We start from the raw sequence: 27,702 nt of genomic DNA, 5'->3' as shown, positions 1-27,702 counted from the left end.
GTGTCTTAAAACAGTAGACATGATAATAACCACATCTGTTACATGGTTGCTGCGGGGACTCTTTCTCCCAGAACTACCATTAATCGGCAATCTGCTGGTGTCGTCTGCTTAAAACTAAAAATATCTAAACATTTGACATTTTCCGTCGCTAAAATCATATCAGATTTATCGCCTATATATCTAATGATAGCCTTTTTCACTTGATTGTTTGAATGGGAGTCATTAAGAAATGAAATGACTTTTTTCGGTGTTCATGCGAAAGGAACGACAGAATAGGATCGGCAAATCCATGAATCGCGCTAGCGATTCATGTTTAATTTGCCGATCCTATTCTGTCGTTCATTTCGCATGAACACCGGGAAAATAGTTTCATTTCTTATATTTACATTATATTTCCTTTCCATTTGTAAACTATATAATGTTATGAATTGCATATAATTTGTAGAATTTAACATTAAAATCAGCTTCCCGGCCATTCTGTTCACCAGACGGAACAACAGCGACGTCATCTAAGGAATGTTCTCCCTGATTATATGCGGACGTCGTCAAAACAGCGGTCGGTTATCACTAAGCAGCGATGACGTAACTTTCGCGCCTTTCCTTTTGCTGTTCATACGAAATGAACGTCAAAAGTTTCAATGGAAAAGAATAGGGCGAATGTAAATATTTAATTATAACACTTTTATTGATCAGCATTAAGTTCATTAGACTTTAATCTTCTGGGAGATTGTTACAAATTCAGTGTTGCCGCTTGTTACTGTTATAAATTGTCTCTTTGAACCTCTTGTATATTAATAAGTAATATCACTTTATTTGGAGTGATAATTCAAAGCATTTGGAATTTCATTTAGTCAAACATTTCATGTTATACGCTAGACCTTAAGAGATTTGATCTTACAGACACAAATCAAGGTTACCGTATCAGACGAAAACTAATATGGATACTTTTGGAATATCCTACATTAAAGATGATATTGGACTTTTGAATAAATATCAGACATTTAAGGTCTGTATCTTAAAGTTACAAAACTTAGTAAAGGACTGGATTAAATCAAATAGCAGCCTGAGAGCACACGATTGTTTCAAGAAACACAAACAAGAGACGTGATAAAAAATAAAGCAAAAAAAGAACAGACTTTTTCAGCTACCATGAGCTTTCCAGACGGGTTTCCGCATGTGACCAAAAGGAGTTTAAGTACTGAACCTCTATGTAGGATCAGCGTCGTAAGGTAAAATTCATTCATTTTGCGTTAGCTTGGCAAATACATATGAGGACTACCGGTATATTAACGTCATTTTTCACATTTCATATTTCTTTTAGCGATATGATCACATTACAGCGAATCACCGTAAGAAATTTTTACGCTAGACCACATCCTATGTCGTTTCGTTTCTGACATGTGGGTAAAAATATGCGTACTTCTGTAAGCTTTCCGCGGAATTTAGAAAATTTATTACTTTTAGCGTCAGAAAAAAGAAAGACTGACCCGCATCGACATGGAAACACAACCTAAAGATCAATCTGATCTTACAACCATTTACATCACCACCACAACATTCCTTGGGCCAGTATCGGCCAAATTTCAGGTTGGCACAATAGGTTTTAAGCACATTTGACATTGACTGGATATCGGAATAACGGATACTGATAACCTGATACTGGTCCAATATGCCTCTGATTGCTGACTTTGAATGCATGTGCACAGACGTGATGTAGAATGACAAAATATGACCTAAACTAGAATTATTGCACTTAAAATTATGTTGAATATTAAATCTTAAACGGAAATCAGCCTGAATATTTATCATTCAAGCCATCATCAGCGAACAATAACATTCTTTTCTGCATAGAACTGATCCAATATGCCTTAAGTATTTAGTACCTATAAAGTGTGCAATTTCTGCTCTCGTAGGTTTTTGTAATTAACACAACAAAAGTGCAACCCTGATCATTTATTAAATTAACATTACGTTTCCTGCAGTTGCTTCTACACTCCCGGCTGTTTTAAAACTCTGCAGTGCGTTTTTTTTTCTAAAACATACAATGTTGCCGTCTGTAATAATAGCCTGCCTCTCCAGCAGACGTGAAAATTGCTCATTCCCGTTCATAAATGACTAGAGATAATAGCATATCGACACTTTGGGGAATAAGTAAGATTTTATAGCTGTTGGAAGTATTTCTCAATATTCCTTCAGCAAACATTGGTCTTGCCTTTTGTCTCCTTAAGTGAACATTTAGTAGTTATGTAATTTAGGTCCTGTATTGAAGAAGATTCGTTAAAGCTAAGTAATACTGTAATGAAACAAACTAGTTACTTTACGGGAGAAAAATACAATAATGCATCGTAAAGTTACAGAACTTTTAACTTAAGGTAAGGGACCGGTTATGACAATTTATATTTTCCATGCGATTACATATCCATATCCCCCGTTTGCGATTTCGACACTGAAAATCATTTTTCAAAACAACCGGAGAATGCCGAAACCGCATCCGAAGAATGCCGAAACCGTATTCGGAGAATACGTAAACGAACGGAAACTGCCGATCGTCATTACTGGTCAGTTTAAATGTCAACTTAAATGTCGTACGTGTTGCACTATTTCATATACCAATTCCGATGTGAAAGTTTTGATATCATTTCATTGGATAGAAAGGGATTCTTTTTAACTGATGCTTTGTTCAGCATAATACTACACACTTATTACTGCATTGATTGTCATGCAATTGCTGCTGCAGTGGAATAATTCCTCTTTTCATAGTACCGATTCAGCAAAGTCCGAAATCCATCCACATGAATTGATTTCACAAGTCCAAGATTTTCCAAGACATTTGTAACACGACAATGAACATTCCTAGCCACTACCAGTAAGCGCTATAAATGTCGTGCAAACTTGTAATTAATCCAATACTTTTTTCTCACGTGGAAAAAAAGTTATCTTGAATAAAACTGATGTTCGCTACGACATTTCCCTTGTTTGTGAAACATGTGTATTTACATTCACAAAATAAATTGTTTCATGTCTGGTGATAAGATACAAGTGTGTTAAACTTTTTTCCTTCACATTTAATGGAAATCATTTATTTGCAAGGATGCAGCAGTTGTGGCTATCCAGCCTGTACAAGTGTATACGTATCACACAATTTCAAATGAACAGGTTTCTATTGTGCTAATTAATATAACTATACATATAAGATTCAGATCAGATTCTGCGATATGACCGAAATGGATTTAGATCGAGATTAGTAACGAAGGACAATGTTTTGAAGAAATGTTGTCGTTCAGGGGATAGATTCAAGTAAGCCTAAAAATTGATTGTGTTCATAAAATGACTTACTGCAACATTTAAACGCTTGACAGACGTTGTTTCAGTATGTCAGTGAACCTGTCATTTATAATTGTCTGTATTAACGTCACGCCAGGTACTTTTCTGCTTATATTAGTAGTAGTACCACAATATTTAGGACACGTGCTTGACAGTTGTGTCAGACGCCGTGGAGTTTGTTTTTCAGTATTCTCCAAAGTCGTAGTCTTCTGGCTGATAGATTTATTTTAAGGTCTGGGTGTCAAAGGAAAAATCATACTTATCTTCAGTCTCGGTTGTTTCTTTTCGAACACCACTTGAGGATGAAATTTCCTACCCGAAATAAATGCTAAATCATCAATATATGGCTAATAACATACCATTTAACCAAACAGATTCTAATTCACAATTACTTTTGGACGGCAGCTGCCTTAATCTGATGTAAAATCATCGGCACAGTAAGGGTAGGGGTCGGTAAGTTCAAATATCTGTTGAAATAGATCAGGATTGGTTCTTATATTTTTACTGATATACTATATAATGATGATAAGCTGCAACTGAAAAGAAAGTTTTCATCATAGCACATTAAGTTATATAATAAGTATAAATTGAAACAAAAAGAGCTTATAATATCAAATTCACCGTTTTAAAGGCTTTTTTTTCTAAATATATCTCTTAGATGCACGGTGAGACCCAACGTTTCTTCGTTCCATTTTGAAGCATTTTTACGTGTCATTGAAGCAGCAAACTTTTTTAAAATCTTTACTACAGATTTTTTAAAGATTTAGATACGTTCTAACATCGAAAACAAAAAAGTTGGTTGGGTAATAATGTCATCATAAAAATGAAAGTGACTTGTTTGTGACATTTAACATAGTAACATGTGAGACCTGAAATCTCTATAACATTAAGAGGGATATCATATCTTTTTTTAAGTACCCCACTGTTTAAATAATGCTTAAACAGTGGAAAAAGAAAATGCCCTATTAAATAAAAACGGTCTGTGCTTTTTCTGCTTTTAAATGTCTTAAAAACTACTGTTCTTCAAGCTCACAGAGTATGGAAAAAAATCTTAATTGTAGAAAACAATTGATCTTACATCCTTAAATGGTAAATCGAAATTTTGTGACATTTTTAAAATCAGGCACACTATGTTTATGTGGGAATGCAAGTGAAATTGCGTTGAGAATTACAGTATAATTAAGATGAAACATTTTAGTGGGCCCGTGGAAGACATTATCAAATTATTCGCCGAATATGAAACTGTAAATCACGGTCGTCTGCAAAACTGTCTGATGTTTGGCAATTGTGATCAATCAGACAGAGTAAATCAAGCAATTAATGACATGCAATGTAATATTAAATTACCATATATTTGTACACGTTGCACATATATATACATACATTCTTGGCAATAGTGTATTAAAGCATTGCCTCTCTTTAGAAGTGTTGTTGTAGCACCAGAACATCAGACAGAAGAAGTTACAAAACAGTTTTATTTATGATAAATAATAAATTCGTGATAAAAAGGATTTCAGGTTTTCTTTGGGAATACAATATTTCTCATTCATAGATTTTTTTTTGAGAAAAAATATATGTTGTGAAAGTAATTAGTTTTCGTGAGTAAAAAGTATGGTACCATCCATGAAGAACTGGAGTCGAAAATTTTTTAAAGGGAACACTGAACCTTCAGAAACAGGGTAAGCGCTTACTGATATGACCTTTATATTCGCATAAACAGTGTCGTCCATAATATTCATACGGCGTTCCATTTTATATCATAAATTTTACTTTGCCAACGTAAATACTGACAAACGAAGTTCCTATTATCCAAAGCTCCACACATGCTTAATTTAGATCACAGCTCACTATCTCCCGGTTTAGTAACAGCTCGTACAATTTAAAAGATACGATTTTAATTACATGGTTGAAAAAGAACATTTCTAATCTTCTTACGCTCTGATAAGAGCAGAACATTGATATGGTATTTTTTAACAAGGACCTTATCCATATTTACTTCGTTATACATGGCGTGCAGTTCTTACAGCTTATCAATGACGTATTTTGTTTCTGTTTCAGTTGCGCATATATAGATTAGATACATTTTTACTTAATAATTGATTAGTTAACAGTGACCGCTGAGCAGCCTCAGTCATTCACCAGACAATATGTATAACCGACCACACTTTGTCAGTTATACTGCTTTGTTTTGTTTTGTCTTTACCCGAGGTTGTTTTTTTATTGTGTGTGCATGTCTGTCAATCTTATTTCTATACACTAGCGGGGTTTCGCTCTGAAGGGGCTGCGTACTTGCAACATGTCTTCGTATTGTATCTTGTCCCTAATGTTTTGCACAAAAACGCCTATATTGTTTATACCAGTCTTATTTGCTTGCACGTAAAACGCGTTAACAAATTTGGTTAAGATATTGATATCAGCACCGATTACAAACATATATCATAAGGAAATGTCTTTACTTTTATGTTACATTTTACCATAAAGCAGCAATACAACAGGAAGTCAAGGCGATTGATCTCGACGTATGATAAAAACTGAAAAATGTTAGGATCACAAAATGTGTTATTTGACTAGACCTACACGTATGTGAATTATATGTGTACACAAATGATATTAACATACATGTAGAACTGTATTGATTTTCTTCTCAGAATTCTCTTCTACACAGTTGTGCAGATATTAATGCTATTTCCTTTCAGTTATAATGTATCAATATATATATTTTTTTATTTATGGCATCAATATGTCAGTTACGCCGATAGCACCTACCTATAGTTATTGCATAACCTATAATTTTTACTCTTTTACGTCAAACTGTTTAAATGAGTACAGCAGGCTGCTTATAGATAGTACCATGTTTATTTTATTGCATACCCATGTATGATAGAAACAATATTATGGAGCCAGTTTCCGTATTTTTTAACTCTCCTGTCCTGTAGCGTGGTAGACATAGAATCCATGACATATGTTTGAACATGTCGCATTTCTCGGCGGAGGCAGCAGACATCGGCATGTATACACAGGCAAAAACTAATTGAAACAATGATTGATTTTTAGGATGTAGTTTCAGCATCTGCCGAAATTATAAAATTGATATATACGTAGTAGTAAAATAATATGCATTACCCAGAATTAGCAAACAGGGTATTCCCAAAATTTCATCTTCTTATATATTTTCCTTGCAAAAAGTACTGTTTTACCTTCATTTGTTTTATATGTGGATGTAAATAAATCTTGTTTTTCAGACAGATAGGAAAGATTGCAGTTAAATAGTTGCATCTCATTTGTATTCGCTCAATTGGGACAATGTAACCACAAAGGATGTCACCATCATCCACTCTTTATTCTGCTGCTTGTAAATGGCGGTTAGACTGTATGGTGCTTTTCACTGCCAGTGCTTTGGTTAACCTTACTTGATACAAATATTACAAATACCAGTAAATATATTCATTTTCATGATAAGAACGTATTGCTTTTATGATAACTTTAATGTTTGGACATACTTCTCCATTTTAATATCACTTAACCATATGGACTATGAGTACACTGATTGCATTCAGACATACTGTTTATAGGGGTCATGTTATTAAAATGGCCCTGATTTGAAATTGAAAGCTGGATCTCTTTAGGATGCACAAGTAAATAATGTATTAAAATAAATTCATTTTAATATATATAACCCAATTTTAGACAAATGCACAGAAGATGAATCCTTATCCTCACCAATACTGGTAACCCCAGGCTACTATAGCGCTTTGTGTCTAACTACGCAGCTGCCTATGAAGATACACGCTTGTTCACATTCGTAAAGTCACGATCAAAGGAAATATTAATGTAATAAAGAATAAGATTTTATTCTAATGGTGAATGATACTTCAAAATGCCATAACAGAGACAATACATTCATTACATTAAGAGAATGCGTCCAGACTTCACTGTTTTCAATCAAAGAATTACCCTTAAGTGATGTTGTGGGTAAAACAACAGACAAATAACATTATACTTAAGTGTATCAAGAAATACACTATTCCAGCGCACGCGATACGTTCATACTCCTCTTGTTTCGCACAAACTTGAATCAATGAGGAGGAAATCTTAGAACTTCTTTCATACAATTTAGTAAATATCAGTTTATTTCCGGAAAAGAAAAAAATATGCAAGAGTGATTTCTTACGCATTTTTGCTTTGTTATATCGGTACGGAAATATAAAGTTTCATAAGAAAGAATACTACGTATTCGGTGGAATTTCGGCAAAACAGTAAAACATGCCCTTCCAGCATTTTAGACACGGGTAAGCGATATTTCATTTGAAGTTTCATTTGAATGTATTGAATATGGTAAAGAAATAAATTACATGTTGTTTTTTTTAATTTGTATAATTATATCTGGTTAATGTAAGATAAGATTTTTTTGTAACATGGACATCACTTTTAAGATAGAATTTTTATCAAAGTCCTTCCTTTGAGTGAAACATGATTTTGATAAAACGTTTTAATCCAGACAGTGTCCAGATATTTGTATCAATAGTTAGGGTTATTGCCAAGGTTTTTTTTGTACGAGAATGTGCATTTCGGCTTAAAGCTGTTTGTTAAACAAGGCTAGCCTTTCTACGGCTTTATTTGTAGGAATATTTCTGTTGTATTAGATGCTAACTTTTCTTTCTTTTCTACTTGAATTCATATAAAAAGGCTTTTTTTTAATATTTGTACAATTTTGTTGATTGAGTTGAAAGAAGTAACTACAATAACTTCCTGTGTGTGAAATCTTGCTTAAGCATGACGTATCGTGAAAATATGTGACAAAGTCTCTATAATAAAAGGTATATTTATTACTGAATCGGGTAGTTCACTACATATGTTGCAATAAAGAGGAAATAAAAATGCATGTTTAAATGTATATATAATTTAGGAATTATTCTGATAAATTATAATATCCTGACATGACCTGTGTAGGCCAAATTAGTTGTCGTCAAAGTAAGATAATCTGTTCAACGCCAATAATTGGAAGAACAGTAGCCAGCCTCTGATTTAAGAGAGACAAGGTTTTTGCGAATTTCACATAGAGACCATTTATTTCCCTATAAAATATCCATTTTAGACGCTGTGACGACACACTCCGGTATTGGCTATTACGTCCCTAGTTATTATCAATTATTTCGCTCAACACAGCACGAACTAATGCAGATTCAGGACAATAAGAAAATTTTGAAGTATGTTCAGTCAACATTAATTGGTTTACAACAACTATTATCTATCTCAAGTTGTTTGTGAATATTCTAGATTATTGATTTTATGTAGGGAAGGCAAAGATAATCGGACAATTTTTCTTCAAAATTATGTTTAATTGCGAAACTACGTTTTCTAACACGTTTGTACAGTAAATCAAATGATAAATGGAGATTATCTAAGACAGTGAGAAATAATACGAAAACAAAGAAAATTTGTTGACTCTTAATCAACAGTGCGGACGTTAAGATGGCTTTACCAGTGAAACGAAGGTAGGTGACATAAAAAAAATCATTAGGTTTCGCTGAAACATAATGGCAAGATATTAAATGGATCTTCCCATTAGAACAATGCAAACGGGACATGTGATATTCAGCTTGTTTCCAGTCTTTGATGTCCAGTATGCGGTACTCTTTCGTAAATTGTTGGCCAAACAAACGTTAGTAAGTGGCCCTTGGTATATAGCAATAAGCACAGGATGTTTGCGGGCATTCTGTAATGTAGGCCTGAGTTGATAGCGTCTTTTAGTTAATGTACATTGGCCTAGGTATAAAGTTTATAGTATACCTTTTACAGGACTTTCGGTTAATTGTACATTGTAAAACAAACCATATACAAAGTTATTAGCATATACCATTCTATGGGACTCTCGGTAAATTGTCCTTTAAGTAATATTATATAATATTATATAATCATAATTATGTTAATAAATTTTGACTTTTTGGAAGTTTGGTTAAATGCACCCTGTAAAGCAGTCCTTGGTATAAAATTAATAGTATATGTCTTTTTGGGGAACGTTTTGTTAACTGGCCATTTCAAAAAGGCCCTAGTTGTTGACATTGTTTCATAGACTATCTCTGTAAAGAATGCTGAATAAATTATCTACGTACATAGCTGTTTACCTGTGATACGAACATATTGTTCTTTCTGTTGTTATGTTCCTTCCAAAGATTAAAAAAGTCTTCGAACGCAATAATCTTTGAAAATACATTACCTTTTTGAGGTCTTTATTACTTTTAAAACAATACATTATCTATAATAACGTTTCAAAATTTAAACAATATTGACCGATTCAATAACATTTTTTTAAATTTAATTTTCAGCCAAATCCTGTTTTCAAAATATCACACACAAGCAGCCAGAAAGGCATCAAACACTGTGACGTTAACCGCAATATCAGATCTGATCTGTTAGGGAGGAAATGGCTAGGGTTGGTGTTGGGACTGATTGTGGGAGGCTGGGAGTTGGCTAGGGTTGGTGTTGGGGCTGATTGTGGGAGGCTGGGAACTGGCTAGGGTTGGTGTTGGGACTGATTGTGGGAGGCTGGGTGGCTAGGGTTGGTGTTCGGACTGATTGTGGGAGGCTGGGAACTGGCAGTGTTGTTGGATACTGTTATGGGAGGGACTGGTTAGGTGACTGGTTTTAGAGGCTGCTTGGGTAGTTTTAACGGGTGAGTGCTGATGAAGAGGACTGCTTGGGGTGGGTCTTGTTTGTTTGTTTGTTGTATTAAAGAACAAATAAAACATACTGTTATATCTATTTAGAATGAATAAATGTATATCACAAACCAATAAAAATATTGACAAAGTGCGCTAACTACAAAAAACTAAACCATGTACAGTACAAATTGACAAATACACGTTGCTAATTTTTGTATCAGAAACTAATGCGTTGTAAATGCACATAACATATATGACTTAGCTGGGCGACTATAATTAGCTGAGGCATTCCGTAGTTCACAGCGATTACAGTCGGCCCCTGGTCTAAAAATAAAAGTTAATTATGCTTGATTCGTCATAAATTACTCGGCAATGTTAAAGAAATATTATATTTAAAATATGAACAGTTACTTCATAATATAATACTTCTGTAAACATGAAGTCAACATATTTGTGCACACGGAAAAACGGTACAGTGTGTTAGATTAAAAATAGTACACACCAAATACATGTATACATACAAGAGGCTCAGTATAAATATAAATATGTACTTTCGCTAAAAGTCTGGAAGTTAAAACAAATGTCTTTAACACATGAACTTAAATTGCAAAAACAGTTAGTTTATGCGATGAATGAACAGTATATTGGCTAAAAGGAAGCATTGTCCAGCACTCATTTAATTAGTTCTAGACATAATCCTCCTTGTAAGTAAAAACAACCTTCAGCCTCCAGTCTTTACAGTTTACTCTTTATCTAGCAAAGAAGATACAGTTCTATTTTTAGCCTCACTTCCATTGATGTATTGATTAAGAAAATGACATCTACGTTAATGAGCCTATCATCATGAGCTCATTATTCCATCGATGTGATACCATGAAAGTATTCAGTAAAAAGTAACGTCTAATTAACTGAATGGAAGTGGCAGATCTCAACATTCACACTGTCGCCGTCGTCAATGAACTCTTTTTGTATATGTATGTATGGTGATTGGATTGGGTTCGCTTTATGTTAAATCAAATGCAATTTTTCGGCGACGCCGTCTAAATTCGTTTTCGTTACCTATGCCACGTGACTTCAGTTAGCAAATCAAACTACTTGATAACACATTATAGATAATTTATCAAAATGGAAGATTTATTCAACACTCTGCCTGATTGGACGAGAGTGTCAATTTCTTTCACTCTGTTGATAGTGCTACGCTGAGTGAAATGTAGACAAAGCGTTTATCCTAAACGACGCTGTTCACAGTTTTAAAGCTAACTTTGGCTCAGTATATTTAGCAAGAATATTGATATATCTCAAAATGATAAGTAAGTTTAATAAATATGATAAAAACCTGCTCAAATACCAACATATACCAAATTAAAGAAAGAGCTGAATACGGTCTGCGTATCACATGAATAAGGGTGTTATAAGAGACTTTTATGTAGAGAAGTGCTTTTTAAAAGATTTTCCTTGTTACAGTTGTCGTCTGTATATGAAAAGGTTTCTTGCTTTTGTGACTTATTAAGATTGCATATTAAAATGAGTATTTGTTTGCTTTGATATATTTGTTATAAATTATTTAACTGATTTATTATATATGAATATCTTTCTTTAGTATGGTATGCAAATATTGAACACATTTGAAATCTGTTTTAATATATATATGCTATATAATGACTGAATCTCATTGCACTGAAATGAAGGTACGCTGCATACAGTTTATCTATGTGATATGGCTACGGTCAAACTTTGCTTATAAAACAGAAATATTGAAATAATTACAATTTTATGTTTTACTTGACCTTCACTTTTTTATAGGTGTGACGTCATTGTCCAAAGATTCTTGAATAGCGAATATGCATTTGTTAAAGCGGGATCAGTTGGCCTATTTTAGAAATAAATAAAAATGATAAATAAAAAAATCCTTTAATTGATTTTTTCTCATGTATTCTAATCAAACTTGATTTGTAGCATCTTTATTAGGCTCGCAGCCAACTTTGTTCAGCTGGGACATTAAACCCCTTTTAGGGGCTGCTAGAACTAAAACTAGAAATGCCTTTATACAGCGTCTTATGAACAGCTTGGTGGATCTTTGTCATACTTGGTCTGGAGCATCATTATAAGGTCCTCTTCCAAATTTATTTATATAGGAACCTTGGCCCTATTAGGGACCACTATAGCTAAAAGTAGATATGCCTTTCTTCGCATTAACCACTAAAATGTAATGGATTTTTATCAAACTCGATGTGTAACAATATCGTAAGGTCTCTTGCTATTTTGTTACAAATGGGGATAGGGACCAATTTAGCTAAAAATATAAACACGTTTAATGACCTCTTCTCATGAACCGCTTCATGAATCTTCATCAAACTACTGCTGTAATTATTCGTCTAAGGATAAACGAAACAAAATTGCAACCCTACGAAACCTTTGCGAAAAACTAAAAGAGAACCATTTAAATTGTTAAAGTGCGGTGTTTTGTTTTGCAAAATGTTAGATGAAAGATGAATGTTAGATGAAAAATTCATAAACTTCTTTCCTTTTTACAATTCGCCAACCATCAGTTTTAAAGATATGCACGGTCGAATACAAATCAAGCCTTTAAAGCTTCCAATTACATCATTTATGATTGCTCCTTCCGGTGATTTAATGATTTTACAATAAGAAACTCCTACGCTGATGAGCCCGGTTAGAATAATATTTTGTTTGTTTTATTAACTGAGATTCTAAAATACTAGTTTAACCACTGAATAGTATGCTTTACCTTTAGCCTGCTGGCGGCAAGTGATTCTGCCTTTGCGGCTAGTGCAGACCAATGTCATCCTGCACATCTGTGCAGTCTGATCATGGTCTGCACTGTTTGCTGTTTAGACAATAAATTTTCAGTGGAACACCCCTTTGAATAATAAGTGGTACTGCCTAAATTGAATGATGGACCAGTCCATTTTAGAAATTTAGCAGGGTAAAGGTTAAACAACAGATTAGTCAGATACTCTGTACTTGACTGAGAGATACTTAATTCTAATCAAGGGTATTTCCAATGCAGTTTTTCATAATATCAACATTCATTGTCACATTATTGCTAGGTTCTTTTTGATTACCGGATTTTGACGATATATTTTAGAACTATATTTTTAAATTAAACTCCTTTTTGTGAATTTGTGGTCGATTTAGATTTACCTGTTTGAAGCGAACTACCTGAATGTATGATTAATTTAGAACTTACCGTTCAACGCGAACTACTTAAATGTATCATTGATTAAGAGCTACGAATTTAAAGCAATCGGCTTGAATGTTTGATTGATTTAGACGTACCTTATTTTAAGCAAACGACTTGAATGTATGACATATTTAAAACAACATTTTAATTAGGAACAACATAACAGTATAATTTATAGATTCATCCAGTTCTAGAATTTTGCAAATGAGAGATTATTTATTCGGAAGATTAATCGTTTGGAGAATGGTTCATATTATTAATTGAGCCGTGCCATGGGAAAAGCAACATAGTGGGTGTGCGACCAGCATGGATCCAGACCAGCCTGCGCATCCGCGCAGTCTGGTCAGGCTCCATGCTGTTCGCTTTTAAAGCCTATTGGAATTGGAGAAACTGTTAGCGAACAGCATGGATCCTGACCAGACTGCGCGGATGCGCAGGCTGGTCTGGATCCATGCTGGTCGCACACCCACTATGTTGGTTTTCCAATGGCACGGCTCAATTTATGATCGACTGAAGCAAGAGCTATTAATCAACGTCATAACCAAACGGACTAATACGTCATAACAAATACAATTTACGAATTATTTTGTATTACTTTTAGCAAACAATTTCAGAAAATCACTTTTAACGTTGGCCTGTTGGAATTCTGGTATATAACTCATTCAGCTTTAGCAGCTGAAATGAAAGATTTATGAATCGAGGGAGAGACATGATGTTCAGAGTAATAAAATATCTCATAAAATTCGTCTGCCATAAAATTTTAACTGCAATATAGCAATCAAAATCAAAATCGTGAAGTATTGTGTTTGTGTAACTGCTCAGCAAGTATCATACAAGTTACCATTAGTTATATTGACAGGGCTTTAAAATCAGTGTTGACTTTTACTCTTCTCCAGTATCGGAATTTCTCAAAATATTTTATTCGAACCACTGGCACCAGACAAGAAAGAAAAAAAAACACTGTTCATGTTATACCCTACCTCTAGGTATACTATAAGAACTATGGTCATGAGAAAAAAAACATGGTTCTTATAGTAAACCTATGTGTCACCCAGACTTCTGTTTTAATACTTTAGAATTGTTGTAGATATGACGATACTAATTTTAGCGATATTTTATCATGATTGGCAGTGAATATACAAAACATCTTGGCAAAGAACTACTACTCTGGTGAAATCTGGCATTTAATATTAACACTTCAATAATGTGTTGGTCATTTTATCAGCAGTTTCATATAAACAGAAGCAATATGCACGGTCGAAATACTGTTACTTTTCACAACAATAAATATCCAGAATGAAAATCTCATCATATTAATTGGCTTACGATCAGGAGACAGCAAATGAAATATACAATGATTTTAACTTTGATAACTTCTGCTTTCACTTTATAGGTTATTGCCTTCACCTTAGATAGAGTCAGTAATTAAACATTTGCATTTCTTCTCAGTTGGATAACGTTGATAGGTATTACACAACAAATAATACTAGGTAAACATTACCAAATAGATTTCCTTTTTGAACTTTGCTTACTTAACCTACCACGTGTTTTAGCTTTTATTGTTTTGCTTGTTTTGATCATAAGAGTCGTCTTGTATTTGCTCTTGAAAATTTAGTTTTCAATGCCTGCTTTTTTCCTTAAAACTTATTGCCAAACTTTGAATAGAAAATGAAATCACAGGGAAATGACAAGCAAACATCTTCGTTAATTTCTTTAAAAAAAAAGTCTTTTGGTTTATGCAAGAAGTGAGTTTGTGCATCATCTAGGATGCAGTATGGAAGTTATTCGGTCTTGCGAAAGCAAAGTCCACTTTTTTAAACAGTCATTTTCCTTTTAGATATAGATAGAACAAGTTTTGTTGCATTGTATAAGTAATATCTTCGGCTAATTAAATTTGCAGTTTGCGCCAGATGAAATTTCGCACAGAAAGTACTATGGTCTAAAGACGGTCAAATTTAACAAGTTTGAGTTTTCCTTCTATTTTTATGTGGCCGCATCACACAAATATTCTGGATGTGCAAAAATAGTCCCATATTTATTTTTTATAATCTTGGTATTGTGTGAGTATGTGAGCAACTGAGGACTACTGTTACGAGCAGCAACGGATTTTAGAATAATTATGATCTTTATATTCACATACAAAATATTCGGAATCACTCCACTCACTCTGTCATTTGTATCAGTTTTTCTGCATGAACCCACTCTCGTGCATTCGTAATGTAACACGCATAAATTAAATTCCGTCCGCTTTGATTGGTTAACAGCACGGAGAGACGCCTGGCATGATCCTTTATCAAAGTTGTTATTAACAAGCAAATTCGATGAATTGGTATCCCCCGCCGAAAGGGTTTGTGGTGAGGAATGGCAAAAAAATATATCCGGCAAAAAGTTAAGGATGTTAATAAGAAGCAAATAATTTCATTAGTCAAAATCAATTTAACAGAAAACAAATGTTTAATTAAAGAGTACATAATAAATGTACGATACTTTGATCCTGACTAAAGAATTTATTTTGAATGGGATATGCTTACTGTAATAAGCTTAGCTTTTAAAATTAAATGCAGTTAATTGAAATATGAGCTTGAAGTTTAACTGGAACGAAATATTGTCTTTGAGTGGTTTGGCATCAGGTGTTGTTGTTTAACATGTACATTTGAACTTAAAAAAACAGATGTCCTTATGAGAACACTGGTAAGATATCTTGAACATGACTGAGGGCAAGGCTTGTGCAGTCACAACTTAACATGTTGAAGGTTTGAACATTTAAAAAAAAAAGGAATGGAAATATATATATGTATATATATTTATTTTTTAAGGGTGTGGGGGCGCGGGGGAATGGGAGAGGAAACAAAATTTCACATGTTGATTATAAATATTGATGGAAAATTAAAAATGAAAAACAAGAGGGTCATGATGACCCTGGATCGCTCACCAGAGTAATATGAGCTACATGTTTCTAATGTCAAACTGATGAAGAATTTTTTTGGAAGATTTTCCGATGTACAATCAAGTAACCAATTTCACCCCGGGGGTCATGATTTGAACAAAGTTTGTAGAAGTCTACTAGGAAATGTTACATATCAAATATCTAAGATATAGGCCTTCTGGTTTATTTTAGCAAATTTATGAAGATTTCCCTACGTACAATCAAGTAACCCCTGGGGCTGGGTCAATTTGACCCTGGGGGTCAAGATTTGAACCAATTTTGTAGAGGTCTACTAGGCAATGCTACATGTCAAATATCTAAACTCTAGGCCTTCTGGTTTATTTTTAGAAAATTTTGAAGATTTTTCTATGTACAATCAAGTAACCCCATGGGGCGGGGTCAATTTGGCCCCGGGGATCATGATTTGAACAAATTTTGTAGAAGTCTACAAGGCAATGCTACATGTCAAATATCTAAGATCTAGGCCTTCCAGTTTATTTTTAGAATTTTTTTGAAGATTTTCCTATGTAAAATCATATGACCCCTGGAGCGGGGTCAATTTTGATCCAGGGGTCATGATTTGAATAAATTTTGTAGAGGTCTACTAGGCAATGCTACATGTGAAATATCTAAGCTCTAGGCCTTTTGGTTTATTTAAGAAAATTTTTAATGATTTTCCTAAGTAAAATCAAGTGACCCCTGGGGCGGGGTCAATTTTGACCCCAGGGATCATGATTTGAACAAATTTTGTAGAGGTTCACTAGGCATTGCTACATGTGAAATATCTAAGCTCTAGGCCTTCTGGTTTATTTTTAGAAAATTTTGAAGATTTTTCTATGTACAATGAAGTAACCCCATGGGGCGTGGTCATTTTGACCCTTGGGATCATGATTTGAACAAATTTTGTAGAAGTCTATTAGGCAATGCTACATGTCAGATACCTAAGATCTAGGCCTTCTGGTTTATTTTTAGAAAATTTTTGAAGATTTTCCTATGTAAAATCAAGTGACCCCTGAAGCGGGGTCAATTTTGACCCCGGGGGTCATGATTTGAACAAATTTTGTAGAGGTCCACTAGGCAATGCTACATGTGAAATATCTAAGCTGTAGGCCTTCTGGTTTATTTTGAGAAAAAATTTGAAGATTTTCCTATGTAAAATCAAGTGACCCCTGGGGCAGGGTCAGTTTTGAAACTGGGGTCATGATTTGAATAAATTTTGTAGAGGTCTACTAGGCAATGCTACATGTGAAATATCTAAGCTCTAGGCCTTCTGGTTTATTTTTAGAAATTTTTCGAAGATTTTCCTATGTAAAATCAAGTGACCCCTGGGGCAGGGTCAATTTTGAACCTGGGGTCATGATTTGAACATCTTTAGTAGAGGTCCACTAGGCAATGCTACAGGTCAAATATCTAAGCTCTAGGGCTTCTGGTTTTTGAGAGGAAGATTTTTAAAGATTTTCCTATGTAAAATCAAGTGACCCCTGGGGCGGGGTCAATTTTGACCCCGGGGTCACCCCGGGTGACCAAGGCAAGTGGGCGACCAGGTGTGGGTGCGCAACTTCACATGTTTATAATAAATGTTCACAGAAAAGAATGAAAGAAATTTAATGAAATTCTGCCAAATGGCAAGTTTGTTATGTACAAATATGTGGATTTTTAGACAATTAAAGGGCAATAACTCTGCAGTTACAAAAGAAATCCATACGAAATTGTGTGTGCATAACCACATTATAGTGCTCTAAATTCTATTAAAGTTTCATAGTTCAAGGTCAAATATATCAAAAGTTATGATGCAGAAATTGCCATATTTATAGTACCCTATATAGTTAACACTAGAAACTTCTAAGGGCCATAACTCTGGTGTTACTTGGGTAATCTGACTGAAATTTGACGGGCCGCAAGAACTCATAGTGGTGAACACGTATATGAAGTTTTAAATAAGTATTCCCAACCATTTCCTAGATATGGCTCCGGACGGACGGACGGACGGAAGGACGGATGGACGGACGGAAAGATGGACGGAAGGACGGACAGACGGACAACGCCAAAACTATATCCCTCCGACTTTCGTCGGAGGATAAAAAAAAGATATTCATTCCAAGCAGAACACTCTGGCATCCAAAAGGATGACCTCTACCAAAATTGTTCAAATCATTACCCCCCGAAAAAAATTGGTCCCATCCTGGGGCAAACTTAGTTTTACATAGAGTTGTATAGGGAAAAACTTGTCTTGAGCCACAATGCACAGAGCTTAGATGTTTGGAAACTTGGCACAAATGTTCACCACATCAAGACTACGTGCAGAGTCATGTTCTGGACGTCTTGCTTTAATGTCAAGGTCACATTTAGGGGTCAAAAGTCATCGCTCTGTAACCCTTGAACCCTTTGAAGGATTTCGAAGAAACTTGACACAAATGTTTACCACATCGAGGCAATTTGCCGAGCGCATGTTTTGGATGGCTAGCTACAAGGTGAAGGTCACACTGAGGAGTCAGAGTAATACCTTCGGGCGTGTATTGCTCCGCATTGCGATGCACTTGTTTCAGAATGTCTTCATATTTCTTTTTTTTTCATTTTCTTAATTTTAAATGAAAGTTATTAATTATACATGAAATCTTACCATGAGAGCTTAACTGATGCATGTTTTTATGTTTATATAAAAGACACCTTTCTGGTCAGTGATGAAAATTGGGCAGTTGGGAGTTCTTTAGATTATATTTGGACTGCCACATATTGAATTCATATCATTTTAAAAAATAATGTATATGCTACAATCTACCACATTGAATCTGTAATATTTGTGTTTTATCTCTTGTTTAAGGTGTAACCATCGCATGTGTACATGGTGTCAAATTTCTTTACGATATTTGTGATGGTCAGTGTTTTTCAAACTATAGAGATATCCTGATATTGTTTAATCTTGCAAAATGAGAATGGACGTGTACTTCTACATTATACACCCATATTTGACTAAGAAAATGTACTTCTATATCTGATTCTGAACGCTCCCTTTGTTATTTAGGCCTAAATCTCGATTTTTACAGCGCAGGCGTTGATTGACATAATTACCATACAAGCTTAAAATCTTAACCTCTAACCTCTACGTAATGATAAAACTCTGCTACATTGACATTTCCATGACGTTTATATCTGAAATGTTTCAGCTAAAATTACTGCTGCCTTCTGAATAATAAAATTTGGATTCGCAGCGATTCTTGCACGTAGGCTGACTAATAGGTGCGTACGGCATATAGTCGTAAGATGGAAGCACCGCAGTGGCATTTAAGATACTATAGTATAGATACGTATCGACTCAGTAAATTACTTTAGACATTCGGAAAAGTGCTCCGTTTATGATGTAAACCCATTCGTTTGACCTTCTTTTCTTCCAACAACTTTCGCAAATAATATTTTTCAAGTCCAAGTTTATACCATAGGCCTACCTTAACACTTGTGATGACACGAATCATATTATATTATCAATTGTGAATTCAGGCAAAACGATACTGCAAACAATGAAAGTGGGATTGTGTATTAAACAACATGAACATTGGTCTTTGTCGATGGGAAATGAACGCTTCAAATTCGTGAATATTTGATCTTCTTTTTAGCTCACCTGTCCAAAGTGACAAGGTGAGCTTTAGTGATCGCGCTGCGTCCGTCGTCCGTCGTCCGTCGCGTACGTGCGTCCGTAAACTTTTGCTTGTGACCACTCTAGAGGTCACATTTTTAATGGGATCTTTATGAAAGTTAGTCAGAATGTTCATCTTGACGATATCTAGGTCAAGTTCGAAACTGGATTATGTGCAATCAAAAACTAGGTCAGTAGGTCTAAAAATAGAAAAACCTTGTGACCTCTCTAGAGGCCATATTTTTCACAAGATCTTCATGAAAGTCGGTCTGAATGTTTAACATGATGATATCAAGGTCAAGTTTGAAACTGGGTCACGTGCCATCAAACACTAGGTCAGTAGGTCAAATAATAGAAAATCCTTGTGACCTCTCTGGAGGTCATATTTTTCATTGGATCTGCATGAAAGTTGGTCAGAATGTTCATCTTGATGATATCTAGGATAAGTTTGAAACTTGGTCATGTCCGGTCCAAAACTAGGTCATTAGGTCAAATAATAGAAAAACATTGTGACCTCTGTAGAGGCCGTATTTTTCATTGGATCTGCATGAAAATTGATCAGAATGTTCATCTTGATGATATCTAGGTCAATTTTGAAACTGGGTTACGTGCCCTCAAAAACTAGGCCAGTAGGTCTAAAAATAGAAAAACCTTGTGACCTCTCTAGAGGCCATATATTTCACAAGATCTTCATGAAAATTAGTCAGAATGTTTACCTTGATAATATCTAGGTCAAGTTTGAAACTGGGTTACGTGCCATCAAAAACTAGGTCAGTAGATCAAATAATAGAAAAACCTTGTGACCTCTCTAAAGGCCATATTTTTCATGGGATCTGTATGAAAGTTGGTCTGAATGTTCATCTTGATGATATCTAGGTCAAGTTTGAAACAGGGTCATGTGCGGTCAAAACCTAGGTCAGTAGGTCTTAAAATAGAAAAACCTTGTGACCTCTCTAGAGGCCATACTTGTGAATGGATCTTCATAAAGATTAGTCAGAGTGTTCATCTTGATGATATCTAGGTCAAGTTTGAAAGTGGGTCACGTGTCTTCAAAAAGTAGGTCAGTAGGTCAAATAATGTAAAAACCTTGTGTCCTCTCTAGAGGTCATATTTTTCATGGAATCTGTATGAAAGTTGGTCTGAATGTTTATCTTGATAATATATAGGTCAAATTTGAAACTGGGTCAACTGTGATCAAAAACTAGGTCAGTAGGTCTTAAAATAGAAAAACATTATGACCTCTCTAGAGGCCGTACCCTTGAATGGATCTTCATGAAAATTGGTCAGAATGTTCACCTTGATGATATCTAGATCAAGTTTGAAACTGGGTTACGTGCCGTCAAAAACTAGGTCAGAAAGTCAAATAATAGAAAAACCTTGTGACCTCTCTAGAGGCCATACATTTTCATGGGGTCTGTATGAAAGTTGGTCTGAATGTTCATCTTGATAATATCTAGGTCAAGTTTGAAACTGGGTCAACTGCGGTCAAAAACTAGGTCAGTAGGTCTAAAATTAGAAAAATATTTTGACCTCTCTAGAGGCCATATTTTTCAACGGATCTTCATGAAAATTGGTCAGAATTTTTATCTTGATGATATTTAGGTCAAGTTCAAAACTGGGTCACATGAGCTCAAAAACTAGGTCACTATGTCAAATAATAGAAAAAACGACGTCATACTCGAAACTGGGTCATGTGGGAACAGGTGAGCGATTCAGGACCATCATGGTCCTCTTGTTTATTAGAACAGTTTAATTTAGTTTTAAGCCTTGTATTGAATTTCTAATTTTGATTAATCATTTTAATACTGTCACTCCAGCAGATATTCCAAACGTGCTTGTTTAAATAAAAGGTTTATTAAATGAAATTTCCTTTTCCGCGAGTACATTGAAGTAAAAAGGTCGAACCAGTGTAACTCTAAGGTCAAATATTTCTTCTGGAATAGAGCAAACGAATGAACCGAGCAAGAAAGTTCTGTCATGCTAAAACAATTACATTAGATATCACACTAATAAGTTCAAAGTGTAAAGAAACATTATAACAATAACAAACACACAACGACTTAACTGATCAGTATGGCTGAAATACAGACTGAACACCTTTTTTATTCGCGAGAAAATTAATGATATGTAAAAACGAGCCGCATATGACAGTTTTATATAAATATATCAAGTTGTCATTGTGCAAAAAAGAAAACTGCTTTATAATACAGTCATTTAAAAGCAATACGGTATTTCGTTGTAATTGTTTAATTTTAGCAAATCTGCAGATACATTGCCTAAGAATCATTAATAAATAAAGTCTCCAAAGAGATAAATGACTGAACGCAAGTCTTAGTCGTGACTATGTCATTGACATTGAATGATTTAAAAGCCAACCTGCATTGCAATGTAATCATTGGCCCTGATGGAATAACTGAAAGAAAAACTGAATTATAACAGAATAATTGGAAGCAAGTCTACGTCTTAAAGGAGTCTTTGAAAGAATAATTGAATTGGCATGGAAAAGTTGAAAACAGACCTACATTGCTGTTGTATAGCTGAAAGCCTAACTGCGTTGTAGTTGAATAGGGAAAGGCAGAACTACATTGCTATTGAATATTTGAAGATAACACTGAATTTCCGTGGTATAGTTAAAAGCAGAACTACACTGCTACGGAAGAGACGAAAGCAAAACTGCATGACAATGCAATAATGGATAGCAGAATTACAGTGAAATGGAATAGGCGAAAACAGAACTGTATTCGTATTTGACAGTTAAAGCAAAATTACATTGATATGGGAAAGTTGAAAGCTGAACCGCATTGCTATGGACTACATTACAATGAAAAAGTTGAATGCAGACCTTTATCATAATTCATTTTGTTAAAATGAAAGCAGAAGAACAGCATTGCAACAAAGCTGCTAAGACTATATTCCTAGCCCCATTACAGATTTAAGCTCGATATGCTCATACAGTTATATTTTGTCCGCAAAGGAGAAGAATTCTATATGACTTGCCTTTCATTCTTATCCTTTCCTGTTTTGCTTTTACCACAGTATGACATATGTACCAGTATATGTACTCTATTTTGGGAATAAATATGTTTAAACTAAACTAACAAAGCTGCGTTGCAAGGGCGTCGTTGAATGCATTATTTTTTCACCTTAATGGGGTCATTGGTCATTGCTGATTTGAGAAAACCGAAGGAAATGAGCTCTTCTGCTTTTGAGAAATTGAAAGAAGAATGCATTGCAACGGAATAATTGAAATCAAGACTACATTGCAAGCAGCTCAGAAAGCATCTATTGTAAAACACAAAGAACTCTGTCATGCTTGCATACACAATCTTATTTGCATTTTCAAGTATAATTTAAATTTTGAGTACATTTCACAGGTAAATTTGATTTTATGACAATAAATATGTAAGTCGCAGATGTCAAAGGTACTTTGAAAAATGCATTCTCTTATGGGAAGACTATTGTCGAGTAATTCCCAGACGTGAAAAAAAATGCGTTCGCTTTCTTCGAATGTGCTTAAATTGTCTAACAGCATGTTTAACATTGTTTGAAAACAAAGCACAGTCTATGCTTACATATTTTGGCAGTTTAGAGGCAGGTGGGTAGATGGGGAACATAGATTTGCGTAATTACAACAATGTTTCTTTCTGGTATCCATTACTATCTTAATTAAACCTCAAGAGTTTTGTAATTTAAATTGAATTTATGAGGAAACAAGATTCACTTTTGGAACCACGCGATCATTTTGTTTCACGGGTTGCCTCTGCAGTTTAGTTCAAAATGGGAATTAACTGGAGAACGCCTGTTTTAGAGCCGTTTTGTATTGAATTTATTTCTTATTCTGTGAAATTTTATTATCTCTTGGAAAACATAAATTCAAGATAATTCACTGGAGCTCTATCAGGCTGGAGTGGTTAGGGAATATTATGCAGGAAAGAAACGTTTGAGGGTGATTTTTTATTGCTGGAAAACTTTCAAGAAACTTGTTCACAGAATGTTAGGATTACGTTGGAAAACTAAACAACAGTAGGTGTCTGAGTTTTGTTATTTCAAGTACATATCTTTAGTTAATTCCTTTACACTTACTTTTGAGTTGTTTTTCCTTTTAATTATGAGTTTAAAAACTAAAATTGCATATGTTTGTTGTATGTTGACAAGTATATTCAATAGCCGTTGTTAGGAACGACATATTGAAAGTTGTTGCACAGAGTATGATGGGTAATTTTGAATAAATGGTTACCACTGAAATGTCAGCAAGAGACAATTCGGTTTCCATTTTGGGTAAAATTTCATTTCATGTATTGACTATAATGAATATTAAAGGGTAGGTCAATGAAAAACACTGAATAATACAGAAATTTTGTAACTAAACATCTAAGTTTATTACGTTTACATACCTGTTCGTCTCGTACGATTTCTTGGTAGACGATATCACGGTGAAATTGCAATATAAGCGACAAAGGTGAACTTTAATTATTTTGGATATATATATCAGCGGCATATTACTCATTTGCAAATAGGTTATTTCATCCCCGCTAATTGATGTAGTGACATTTGTATTTCAGTATTTTTGAAACTATCTTTCTCGTCATGAGTGGTAATGCCTTGATGGCTTCACCTTGCAATAACAATGACAAAGTTTTTATTTGATGAAGATCACTGGCTCATTACAAGAAAATATGGACATATTATTGTTCACCGGTTGATATTATATAAATATCATATGGCAGCGTGTGTGACATTGATATTGGCAACCCGAGGGCAGAATGTCACCCGAGGCGAAAGCCGAGTGGTGACGTTCTGTTTCGAGGGTTGACAATATCAATGTCACACACGCTGCCATATGATACTAATTTTATTATACCGAACAAAATTTAGTACATAAAATGTTTAAAAATGTTTTTAGGGCCTAATTCATTTAATTTAACAGTTTCATCTTTAGCGCGGTAATCGCCTGTGTACACATTGAATAGTGACGTCACTACTATATGTGTACAAGGGAGGCAATCATTTGGCTAAATAATTGAAGCAGTTAATTGCCCTTATATGACATTCAAAATATCAGCGCGGTCACATGACCTGACAGACACTTTCGCTTGGTCACGTGGCAAAAAGGTTGAAAATGTTTTTGATAGTCAAAATATCTCTTTCTCGGGTAATGGGATTTTATCATTGTTGACAAAAGAGAGGTACAATAAATAGAGGATATTTTCTATTTATTTTATGCTCAGTTAAGTTGAAATGTGCATTTTGCAACAATTTTTAATCTCAGCGCGGGAGACAGACGCGCGTAAACAGACATGACGTCAGACATGTGACGTTATAAAGACGCACACAATATAAAATTCAATTTTATTTTATTTTTTGCTGCATAACGTTATGAAATTCTCTTTAAGTAAAATAATTTGAATCGAGAAATATACTATAAAGAACAAAGTGCGACTACAATTTTCATCCCGTTCTAAGCAAATGATTTAAAATTCATACACAATGTATGAGGGGGCGGAGCTATATCTCTCACAGTGTGAAAATATAGATTTCATATTTTCACAGTGTGAGTGATGAGATATAAAAGTATTTAACTGATAGAATACAGTATTTCATTAGTTAGCATAAAATAAATAGAGGATATTTGTTTGTTTGCAGTGTGATATCGACATATATCTTCACCGATAAGGGAGACAATTGAATATTTTACTTCCTCATACATTCCATTTAATATCTCTCACATTGTTACAAATATTTTCAGGAAAGTCTAATTTCACAATACGATTTGCCTGTTTTTTAAATGTATAAAATATACATAGCTATTGCTTTTAGTATTTTTTATTTGCTGCACATAAGCACATTGTATTTAGTCATATAGCCTAAGGCGATTTCCAACACTTTTTGCTGTGAGCATTCAAGCAATAAATGGTATTCATTTTCTACTGACAAAATACAAAATTTACATAACCTTTCATCTTGTCGTATTTCAGTTTATCTGCTTCTTTCAATTTCTAAATCATGGGAAGATGTTCTGTATTTTTCTATTTTGTCACTGTTATGATTTCCAGGTACTTCCGTATACCGTTCATGCTTAAAAGATCTTTTAAATGATTTGTAAAATAAAAATTGCTGCTTATAGCTGTTTTATATCCGATCATTGCGGTAGATATTGATCTCTTTCTTGTTTAAACAAGAAATATCTTTAAAAAAGATGGTCGGCGTGATGTAACTGAAGCACAAGTTATACATGGGCAGAAACCTGTATTTTAAATCTTTTGGCAATGTTGAAAGGGGCCTCTGTGAAGTTTTGTATAAATGAGGACAGTAGTTCTGAGGAAGACTGTGTTTAGAAATTGACGGACACCAAACAATCACAAAAGCTCACTTTGAGCCTTTGGTGCTTAAAAGATGGTAACAGTAAGCAAACAATATTGAAATACGTTCTATACTTTATTTCTGGAATTGTTGGAAGCAACATGAACCCTTACCCTACTTCAGCTTATTATCAAATTTGTCTATCATTCAGACTATGTACAGTACTGTTTTCACCGGAAAGATTAATTTAAAATTTAGAGTCTAAAATTTAACAGTATCGGACATGTTGTTGCAGGATAGTAATGATTTGCACTGGTTAGAAGTTGTTGCTGTAATGCAGGGTAAGAGTTAATGACTGTATAAAACAAATAACCTTTTTGTAAAAACAAAACTTAAGGAAAGGAAACTTAACAAAACAGAAATAACTTAACAAGAAAACCTAACAAAACAGAAATATGTCCGGATGAGCAGATGAAATATTTGGTTGCACACACCTGTTCAAGTGGTACGCTTACAACCCGATGGTGCTGTACTTACAGAGGTTATAGATGACGAACGCGTTGTCATTTCACTCAGTGTCACACATGACTCAGAGTGAAGCATTTTCAGCCTTTCCTCCAATTAGCGCCACTCTTACAAAATCTCTCATTATGGCTGAAAATACCGAGAATACCTTACCAAGCAATCCGACTGGTACATTATTCAGGCGGCATAAAGTCATACGAGGTCATAAAATCGTGCTTAATACGGCACGCCGAAAAACAAACTCGTAATTTTCAACTATCTGTTTGTTCCATACATAGCAAAAACATTTCCTGTAAGCAGGTATTTGATATCCGACACACAGTTCGTTATACCAATATGTAACAATATTTCAACACGTTGTAATTATTCTTTCTGTATCTATGACCTTTATTTATTTAATAGTTTCAATCAATTAGCAATTCATCTTTTTGCTGCTTTGAAATATAACGGTTATCAACATAGAAACGTTTGTTGATTTAATTGAGAGAGGGATAAAATGTCTTTGAACAAAGAAATCAAATGAGCCGCACCATGAGAAAACCAACATAGTGCATTTGCGACCAGCATGAATCCAGACCAGCCTGTGCATCCGCGCAGTCTGGTCAGAATCCATGCTGTTCGCTTTCAAAGCCTATTGCAATTAGAGATACCGTAAGCAGCAGCATGGATCCTGACTAGACTGCACGGATGTGCATGCTGGTCTGGATCCATGCTGGTCGCAAATGCACTATGTTGGTTTTCTCATGGTGCGGATCAAATGTGAAACAACCGATACTTGTTTGCACTCTTAAGTACGTATTATAGACACTTACGTTTGCTCTTTGTGTGTATAGTTTATGTGCTTTTGGGGAGAAAAAAAGAAGTAATTGTCTGACGCAATCATATTTTGAACCCTCCCACATACTTTACAGACGCTTAACACGGTAATGGTAATTTCAATCTCATTATACCGTACGAAGAAAACGTTAAGTGACTGTTAATAATGAATGCTAAAGTCCTCATCCGTGCTAGATCAGAGAAGAAAATCGTATAATTCGCGGACTATTTAAACACATTCAGCAGAAATATAATTTGAAATAAATATTATGACAGTGTCAAGTAACATAAAGAGCGTAACCCTTTAATAAAA

The 27,702-nt window shown here is 34.5% G+C and overlaps 1 protein-coding gene across 2 annotated transcripts in view; it reads left to right on the top strand.

Annotated features, from left to right (window-relative positions):
- LOC123526467 (poly [ADP-ribose] polymerase tankyrase-1-like) overlaps positions 1 to 27,702 on the top strand; it is a 95,716-nt gene that overhangs the window by 54,800 nt on the left and 13,214 nt on the right. Inside the window, exon 1 of one of the 2 annotated variants that reach the window (XM_045305640.2) lies at positions 23,444 to 23,771. The exons of the other annotated variant lie outside the window; for it this stretch is intronic. Coding sequence (XP_045161575.2) covers positions 23,740 to 23,771 — 32 coding nt within the window. The 5' untranslated portion in view covers positions 23,444 to 23,739. Of the gene's footprint in view, positions 1 to 23,443; positions 23,772 to 27,702 lie in introns of those variants that run through there. 2 annotated transcript variants of the gene reach the window in all.

The sequence above is a fragment of the Mercenaria mercenaria genome, chromosome 1 (genome assembly GCF_021730395.1).
Source record: "Mercenaria mercenaria strain notata chromosome 1, MADL_Memer_1, whole genome shotgun sequence".
Taxonomy (NCBI): Eukaryota; Metazoa; Mollusca; class Bivalvia; order Venerida; family Veneridae; genus Mercenaria; species Mercenaria mercenaria.
This window is presented reverse-complemented; position numbering and strand designations above follow the sequence as displayed.